The sequence below is a fragment of the Quercus lobata genome, chromosome 8 (genome assembly GCF_001633185.2).
Source record: "Quercus lobata isolate SW786 chromosome 8, ValleyOak3.0 Primary Assembly, whole genome shotgun sequence".
NCBI classification, from domain to species: domain Eukaryota; kingdom Viridiplantae; phylum Streptophyta; class Magnoliopsida; order Fagales; family Fagaceae; genus Quercus; species Quercus lobata.
In genome coordinates, this window is record NC_044911.1 from 32434428 (window position 1) to 32444791 (window position 10364).

Sequence of the window (10364 nt, forward strand, 5' to 3'; positions counted from 1 at the left end):
ATAAGTTGATGCTAAAAATATAACTTTAGGCAGGCCATTGGGGATTTTTTTTTTTTTTTTGGGTGGGGAAAAAACTTTTCGGAAAATAGGAGTATAATAAGTTTTTCAATTAAATTCTAACATTTAATTGCATTAATTAATATAAAACAATCTAAGTAAAATTAAATTTAATATAGTTATGTGTTTGAATTTAAATGAAGAGTTTAATGTATAGCTCTTAAGCTACTGTACTTAAGTTTTTTTATTTTTTTATTTTGGGGCCCTTGGACAACTCATTCAACCCCTATATGTTCATATTAATAAGTCTATTTACACACAAATTTCACACATTTTATTATTATTATTATTATTGAGAAAACATGTTATGATTGGTATATAATAAAAATGGTATAGACTTTATTATGTAATTTTTTATTATAAATTAATGTATCATTTGAATTGAGTAATCTAAGACTAACGCTGAATCTTGTCATATTTAAAGAGTAAAATATGAAGAAAAAAATGATTACTCTTATATTGTATGATTCGGATTCCTAAGCTTGATTGCTTGCATTATAAATAAAAATATAAAACACTTTTCCCTAAGAATTGTGGAACATGGTGCAACCATTCTTGGTTTGCAAAAAACACCTTAGAATTCACTAAGTATTAGTCGTCCATAATCTTTTGTCGGTAGACAATCTATCTTTCCTTTAGATGACCTTGCTCCTTGATGTTACTATTTTTCCTTCTGATAGTCGTGGATCTCTTAGACAACTCTTATGGATGATATATACTTTTTTTAATTACCCATCAGAACTAATTAATGATGTTCACCTCATGAGCAAGGGTGGACCCACTTAGAAGGGTGGGGGCCCATGGCCCCCCAAACTTTTCTAATTTTATAAAATTACCCTTAATGTTTTCTAAATTTTTCAAAAAAAATATAAGATTGGCCCTCCCAAACTTTTTAAATTTTATAATTTTACCCCTAAATTTACTTAAACTTTTCCAAAGCAATATGATTAGCCCTCCAAACTCTTCATATTTCTTGTATGATACTATTAAATTGGTTCAACTTTATATTTATTATTATTTTGTCCTCCATATATAAAATTTTAGTTCCACCCCTACTCATGAGGTATGATTCCTAGTGTTATATACCAGTCATTGGAATGAAAGATTACTCCACATCCTCTATGATGTGCTCTCGTCTCAATAGAAGGAAAAGAAAAATATAAAAATATTCTTGCAAATTATCCTTATATATGGAATCTATGCCTGTTTATTTCGGAAGCCAAAACAAACCAGTCACCCCTAGTTCTTTAATATATCGAGATCTATAAATCTTTATCAGGTTGTTAGCTTTGTAGAATTGAAATTTGTGTTTTTAACACACGATCTTAGAACTTGAAAGTCTCGAAGTACTTATGCTTATTGCTTGATGTCAATGAAATGTTCTTCAAAGTCAGACAACCTATGGAACACTTAATTTATATTTTCAAACATGCACCTTCCTCGAAACTGCAACTCCCTCCCATTTTCTATTCATGTGGCTAAGATTGTTTTATACTAGTAGAAAATTTTCCCTTGACTGTCATTGTTAAAAACGATGACATATCAACATCCCGTAGTTACATAACAAATACCGTAGAATAATATAAGAAATAAAAGTCCCATTGGATGCAAATCACAATTGTAGCCCACTAGCCCCTGGATTAGATATCATTGAATATTTGCTTTCATAGGCCAATAAAACATTTTTTATTTTTTTGCAACGCACTCCACAAATTGGCAAACGTTGAATTTAAAACAATGATTGACTTGATGTTGGCCTAAGAGCTCTAATAAGAAATTGGTCATTGATTAAATTTGAAGAGACTCCAAGTATCCAAGAATGGTTTTAAAATTTTCAGTTCTAGCCTAAGGTGTAACCAAAAAAAAAAAAAAAACTTCAGCTACTATATATAGATAGCTAGAGAGATTTCAGATTTCCATTATTTCGTAGTAAAATATGGTTCAATTCCATATTGTTCCAAAAGTCTTTCAATTGCATATGCTCTTTGTCTTCCTTGCCCTCCTATGGGATCTGGCCTATGCTGACCCTCCATATCCCAATTGTTCAAACAACGGTAACTATACAGTTACTAGTTCATTTCAGAATAATCTTAACAATATCCTCCATTCTTTATCCTCGAATGCTTCCATTTCCAAATTCTACAATACATCCACTGGCAATGGCACAGATAGAGTTTATGGTCTCTACATGTGCCTCGACTATATTACAAACGAAAGCTGCCACGACTGCATAACTACGGCTTCACACGATATGTTGAAGCTTTGTCCAAGCACAACAGAAGCAGTGGTCTGGGAGGAGTATTGTCAATTGCGCTACTCCAACAAAAGTTTCTTTGGCATATTAGATGTCACAGGAAATATTCCCTTAGATAACAAGAAGAATAATTCACAACCAGAAGAGTTCAAATCTATTGTGAACGTGACATTGAATACGCTTGCTTATCAGGCAGCTTTCAATCTTTCAGCTAACATGTATGATACTGGAGAAGCAGCCTTTCAAGAGAAAACAATTTATGCTTTAGTACAGTGCACTAGAGACCTGTCTGCCAATGACTGTAATTTATGCCTTCAGAGTGCTACAGCAGATATTTTGAGGATCTACTATTACTCCGTTGGTGCAAGACTTCTCAGTCGTAGTTGCTTCTTGAGATATGAATTGTATTCCTTTTATGGAGGAACACCTAACTCTCCTGGTTCTTCACAAGTGGGAGGTAATTAATTGCAAACAATAACATCAATTTTGATTTTATAATATTCACAAGTGACAATCAATAACTAGCTGCAAATGATTACTTTCAAATGCAGGTGGTCAAATGAAATTGTGGATGATTGTAGTTGTTACTGTTGTATCAGCATGCTTGGTGATGGTCCTTCTGGGTTCCTATGTTTACTATCGTATGACGAATAAAAATGGTAAGAAAAACATGTAATTATATACATTTAGAATAAATCATAGTTTTGGTGCCTGAAATTTGAAAAAGGTTCGATTTTGGTACAAAATATTTGGATTTGGCCTCAAATTTTTTACAAAAGGTAACAATTTTGTCCCATGTCCATGGGCTCCATTCAATTTCAGTCTCTTAATTAACATTTGGTTAGTTCAATTTTGGTCACTAAATATGGGATTGATTTGATTATAGTCCTTTAAATACGTGATTGATTTGACTTGATCTTTTAAAAATATTGGGTATCCTATATCCCATTAGTCACCCAAATTGAAAAGTAGATGAAATGACCAGATTTTTCCCCTTCTGAAATTTTTGGGACCAAATTTGATTGTTTTAGATTTGAGAGGTCAAAATCAAACCTACACCAAATTTCAAGGACAGAAATATGTAACTCATATATATATATATATATATATATATATATATATCTATAATTTTCTACTTTTTCTTTTTATCTTATGATACTGCCATTCAATTCAGGCAAGAAGAAAATTTTAGAACATGGAATAATTCAAAACATTGGTAGTTCCAGTAACTCAGACATCCATCACCTGCATTTTCAAGGAAGATATGAATCGAAATCTCAGGAGTTCCCCTATTTTAATTTGGCATCTCTGCAAGCAGCTACCAACAACTTTGGTGATTCAAATAAGCTTGGGCAAGGTGGCTTTGGTCCTGTTTACAAGGTTACAGCGTTTCTTAGGGCTCATTTAGAAAAGTTTGTTTTCAACTTACTGACTTATGTACAATTTTTAAAGCTATATTTTTATAGATGCAATTGTATTTTTGTCTCCTTTATTTTCAAGCATGATCTAAGTCAATAAAAATAATCTCTCTTAGACTAGCACTAAACAAAGCAATACCAATGATGATTATAATAAAAGGGAAAAGTCCATCCTTGATTTCTAATTTTACAATTTGAAGAATTATTCATTTCACTTTTATGTTAACTAGTTGAAACAACCAATGATCTTTTGTAGGGCATACTAAGCGATGGAAAGGAAGTAGCAATTAAGAGGCTCTCATGCTACTCTGAGCAGGGTTCAGAGGAATTCACAAATGAAGTTCTACTAATAATGAAACTTCAACACAAAAATCTTGTCAGGCTTCTGGGGTTTTGCATAGATGGAGAGGAAAAGCTACTTGTCTATGAATTCATGCCCAACAGTAGCCTAGATGTCATTCTCTTTGGTTTGTTAATTTCCTCACAACTTTATATTTTCTTAGCTCTTGAATTGACTTTTTACATATTCAGGAATAACTACTAAATACATTTCATTAACTTCAATAATGACTTCTTTGAAGCTATTGATTTTCTTTTGACTTTTGATGGTTAAGATCCAAGGAATCGTGCAAAACTCAATTGGAGCATACGTCTTAATATAATAACTGGAATTGCACGTGGAATTCTTTATCTTCATGAGGATTCTCGACTTAGAATTATTCATAGGGACTTAAAAGCTAGCAATGTGTTGTTGGACTATGAAATGAACCCTAAGATCTCAGACTTTGGAATGGCAAGGATCTTTGCAGAAAATGAAGGTGCAACTAATACTACTACAATAGTGGGGACATAGTAAGTACACTTTTTTAAAAATAATTTTCAATTATATTCCTTAGAGTCAATTGGATGTTTAAAAATGATGTACTCTTTTTGAAAGAAATTCATACTATGCCATATAGTAAATGAATGAAGGAGCTGAAAAGATTAGAGTTACAGGTATTAATCATGAAGAATAAAAATGTTTTTCTAATTATTTCTTCTCTATATTTTGTTTAGTGGATACATGGCTCCAGAATATGCTATGGGAGGAATATATTCTATTAAGTCTGATGTGTTTAGTTTTGGAGTACTCTTGCTTGAGATCATATCTGGGAAGGGAAATGCTGGCTTCCATCAATCAAAACGTGCTTCTAGCCTTCTAGCATATGTAAGTTTATTTGTCTTAAGTCAGGACCATACTTCTGAGGTTCACATTGCAGTAAAAAATGATCTATAAACGCATTGAATCATGGTGCAGGCATGGAAACTATGGAATGAAGGAAAGGCATTGGAGCTAATGGATCCTTTATTGATTGACTCGTTCAATAGAGATGAATTTCTAAGATACGTACAAATTGGACTTTTGTGTGTTCAAGAAGATGCATCTGATAGGCCAACAATGTCAGGTGTGGTTTTAATGTTGAAAAGTGAAACTGTGAGTCTTAGCCCACCTGAACGACCTGCCTTTTCGATGGGTAGATTCACTGATAACAACGATACTGATCCTGATTGTCTCTCTGTTTCCGGCTTATCAATTTCCAGTATTAGGCCACGGTGAAGGATCCATCCATAAATGGATTTGAAACTTCATTAATGTATTATATGATTATGTCATTCGTGTGTGTTGTACAGAAACAAATGTCTGTATTCGCTTGTAATTTACAATTGACTTTATAATGCATGTCATTATACCTGTATCCTATATTCCCTATGTGACATCATTTGAAAAATGTTAATAACTTTTAACATTCTAGCAGCACTTGCATGTGGCATCAGTAATTGTATAATAGAAAAAGTAACACATTTTAGCAAACTAAACTCAAAATTTACCTACATCATGCCATGTAAAGTTGTGAAAAATTACATGATTGTTATGGTAACTATATAAATTTATACTAAAACTATTCATTTTGTAACTTATTTTTTATTCTTTCTTTACGTATCCTGCAGATGAAGAAAGAAAATAGATGATAGTTGTTATGTGTGAAAAAAGTGAAGCAATTAAAAACATCAAGAAAAATTGATATTTTAAATTTTCAATAAAATTTTGTGCAAAATAAATAATTTAATGCGAAGTATTTGAAAAGTGAATATGTAAATAGAAAAAGTAAGTTATTCTATTAAAATAGACAAAAATAATTTGCAAGGGATTGATATGAATGCTCTAATGCTAATAAACAAGAAAGCAATGCACAAGCCAATGATGGCCCTTTAGTTTGATCGGAGGATTCCTCCTTGCCTTCTCTCCATACTACAAAAGGGCTTACTAAGTTAATAAAAATAAAAATAAAAAATAAAAAAGCTTTTATCCTTAACAACTAAAAAAATTCAATTGTTCAATGTCAGTCCCTAGGTTTTTGGCATTGTTATCCAATGTTACCCCTATCATTATTTCATTAACCGAAAACCCTTAATTAGGATTTATTTGGGATCTGTTTATTTTGTTGAAACTGAAAACTTTTTGCTGAAAGTACGGTAGATAAAGGTAAAAGTTAGCTGATATCATTATCTTACTAACCGAAAGCCCCTAATTAAGGTCTGTTTGGGATCCATTTATTTTATTGAAACTAAAAACTTTTTACTGAAAGTACTAATAATAAAGTTAAAAGTTAGTTGAAATAGTACAATAAAACTCATGAATAGTACCAAAAAGTGTAATGAGGACCATAAATAGTAACAAGAATAAGTTGAATAATAAAATAAGCTGACCTTTTAGTTTTTGCCAAACACACACCTAATGTTTTACAAATACAAATTACTTACACGTCATACTTAGAATTGATGTAAATTACAGCTTAATATTAGAATTGACCTATATGAGATGGGTGTATCCAAATTAATGTTTGGTAACACTAACCTCTTCTCTCAGGAGGTCTTATTTTAATCCCTCAAAAAAAAGAAAAAAAAAAAAAAAGAGGTCTTCTTTTACAATTAAATAAATGTGTATTATTTATATATTTATTTATTTATCCCCCATCTAAATATTTTAAAGTTGACAAAAAACCTTGTAACTTGGTGAAATTACTTAGTGTGCATTTGGGTTTTGCGTCTAGGCATATGAACAGTAACTCTGCATTATTCATACATGTGGATTACAATGTGTAAGAGACATTGTACACTGTTCATGTACTATTCACGGAACCCACAACCACTTTATTCAAAAAAAATATTAAAAATGGGTCTCACGGTACTATTTACACATTTAAAAATTATTTTGCTATAATATTTTCAGTTTTCAGTAAAATAAGCTGTATCCAAACGGACTCTTAGTGTTTGTTTGGATAGGAATTATCCTGCGTCTACGTTTTGAGTTTTCACGTTTCCTTTTTTTTTTAGTCGTGATTTTTGACTTTTCCATCCGTGCACTATTTATGTATTGTTTATGCACTATTCACAGAATCCACAACTACTTTATTCAGAATTTAAAAAGAATATATTATCATTTTATTTGGCCTTATTATTTAAACTTATTTTGATTAATGTGTCAGGATATGTGTGAAAATATTTTGGACCATTTTCAAAATAGAATAATAGATACAAAAATGTTGTATTTGTGTTAATAATATGTAGGTGAAATTATGCCAATCACTTCTAACGTTTTACAAAATGAAACTTCCCCAAACGTTTTATGAAATTACAATTACACCCTTAAGATTTTATGAATATCATAAATAAGTCCATTAATTTTTATATAGATAGTCTCATTAAATGAAATATTTTGTTAGAAAAGTGAGGATAAACTTATTTGTTACATTTTAAAATTTTCAAGAGGTTGGTGTAATTTATCTTAGTAGATGACTATGAAAACGGATCTGGATTCGATTTGCACCGTGCTACTGCTGTTTTGATGTGAGGAAAAAAAGAAAAAGAAAAAGAAAAAGAAAAAAAAGTTAACAATGTGAAAAAGTAGAATGGCAAAATATTTTATAAGTTAAAATTAAGAGTGAATTTTTCAAATTTTAATCTTAGCTATTAAAAGCGCAATCTGATTTAGATATGAGGCAATAAAAATGTGTAATTACTGATTACAATTGAGGGAAAATAGTTAACAGAGTGAAATATGTGTGCGTGTGCGCGCACGCGTTCTCGGGGGTGGGGGGGGGGGATTTGAAGCCGTGGCTATCATAAGTGGCTTCACTAAATTAATTGCAACAAGGGGTGTAAGGTTGAATTTAATCAACCATGTGTTGGCTTTATTCCATGACAAATTTGCTTGTAATACAGCACTTAGAAACCCTGTATTTAGGTGGGAATCATGTAAGGGTAGTGTGTGAGAGAATGTGAAGAAATGCTCAAGACTGTGCAGTGAAGCAGGGACTCGCGGCTTGATCTCGCGGGAGGCTCACGGCTTGCAAGCCGTCAAAAGTTGCACATGCGCAGAGCATGCAGGGGAGCTGAACAGTCATGCCACCTGGAGCAGTACAGGACAAAAATCCAGACTGGCCATTAAGTTAGCTCGCGGCTTGAACTCGCGACTCATTCAAGTCGCGAGGTCAAGTCGCCAACCAGCCTTGTTTTTGGAAAAACTGACTCTTCGCATTCCATTCTCATACCAGTATAAATACCCCTCATTCCCACAAGATATGTGTGGCTATTCAGAAAGAAAAACCCTAAGAGAGGTTTCTTCAAAACACCCACCCAATTAGAGAGAGCTACTCATTCTTAGAGAGAAACCTTTGTAGTCTCTTCTCATTCCCTCTCTCATTGTCATACCTATTGAGAGGAGATTTCTATCCAAACACTACCCACACCAATTTAGAGTGTTGAGTGTTTTTTGGAGTTTTGGGAAGCATTGGAAGATGCCAAGGATGGCGGATGCTACGGTCTAGTAGCGGAATCCGGTAAGCTATAAAAGAAAAAGGTTCGGCGCAACCTCGTTGGAGCAAGAAGCTTGGAGGGCTTAGGTGCACTGGGTAGATTAGGCTTGGAGGGTCTATTGCTGTCCATGTATCCCAACTGTATTTTCTAGTAGATTGTTTACCGCTTGGAGGGCGGCGGAGAGGTTTTACGCCGAGGGCTTCAGTTTCCTCTTCGATAACACATCGTGTGTTGTCCTTGTGTTTGCATCTCTCTTCCCTTTATCTTTGCCTTTTATTTTCTGCTGTGAATGTGTTTTTATTTTGTTATGGCTTAGATAGTTTTTAACCAATTCCATATTATAGCATATGTTAAGTTTCCGCACACTAGTTGTTTGACATATTGCTTGAATTGGTTAAGTTGTATATTGGGGGTCTAAACGTTCAAGGGTGTTTATACACGTTTTTGAACTTTCAATTGGTATCAGAGCTGGTACACTTGTTGTGGTTTAAATACCTAAGTGTGATCCTTGACCCCCTTGTGTTTATTTGCCATGGATTGTGCTTTGTATGACTCTTTGCATGATTTGGTTGGTAATGAATGTAACATGCCACGTGTTTGTGAAAATACCTCTATGAGTGTTAATCCTCATAAGTGTGATGACATGTTATTTGAATCTATGGGTGTTGTTGACAAACTCTTGAAGAAAAATGCTAAGAAGTTTCAAAAGAATTTGAGCAAGTTATTTTGTGAAAATGATGATTTGATTGCTAAGCTCAATGAATCCAACAAATTGGTTGAGAAATATAAAAAACTTGTTGAAATTTCTCTTGAAAAGCTGAAAGAGTTTGAATGTTTGAATATGGACTTGGATGCTAAACTTGTTTTGTCTAACAAACTTGTTGATGATCTTAAATGTGAAAATGAATCTCTTAAGATGCATGCCAAGTGTTTGATTGCTGAACCCATTAATAAAATGGATGATAATATTTGTTGCAATCATGTTGTGGTACCCGATTTTGTGCCTAGTGTGTGTTCTACCTTAAAGGACAAATCGGTGTACATTCCTCCACATAAAAGAAATCAAAAGGTGGAGAGAAAGGCTGTTAAGTCAAAGCCTCCGTTTAGGTCTCAACCTAAGGTTTTGAATGGATCTAAGTTTGTTCCAACTTGCCACCATTGCGGTGTGATCGGTCATATAAGACCTCAATGCTCCAAGTTGAAAAGGGAACAAAACAATGTCGTTAGATCTTTTCCTAAAAAGCCTAGTAGACCTAAACGCATTGTTTGTCACCATTGTGGTGCCTTTGGTCATCAAGACCTCAATGCTCTAAGTTTCATGCTTTTAAAAGAATTAAAAGAAAAGAGAAACTTGAGCTTCATGGAAATTGTGCTAAAAAGAGTAAACCGGTTTTGAGTGAAAATAGCATGTTGTTAAAGAAAATGTTTAATGCTCTTAACTCCTTGACTATGTGCATCTCCGGTTCTCATTCTTCCAATCCTCGTCTCGCTTCTCTTGAGACACTCATTCCAAACAATCGTTCCGTTTGGATGAGGAAGGGTTCATATGGTTGAGCTTGTACTCTTGTTGGTCCTTGATCTAATTCTTTCGATCTTTGTAGGACCCTTCTTGCATTAAATATCATATCATCATGCATTTTGTGCATCTTACATTTATTTGTATGCATTGTTTTGTTCTTGATCTTACTTTTATGTTTCTGTTTTGTGTGAGTAAAAAATCCAAAACCACATAAAAAGTGAAAAATTCAAAAAGTTTGATCGTATATGTTTGAGCACAT

At 33.2% G+C, this 10364-nt stretch overlaps 1 protein-coding gene across 1 annotated transcript; it reads left to right on the plus strand.

Annotated features, from left to right (window-relative positions):
* The first annotated feature begins 1993 nt into the window (after nt 1-1993).
* Nucleotides 1994-5326, plus strand: LOC115956742 (cysteine-rich receptor-like protein kinase 10). The gene is made up of 7 exons (XM_031075042.1): nt 1994-2768; nt 2863-2970; nt 3486-3691; nt 3986-4196; nt 4344-4581; nt 4786-4936; nt 5027-5326. The coding sequence occupies exons 1-7, from the start codon at nt 1994-1996 to the stop codon at nt 5324-5326; spliced, it is 1989 nt and encodes a 662-aa protein (XP_030930902.1).
* Nucleotides 5327-10364: the final 5038 nt, after the last annotated feature.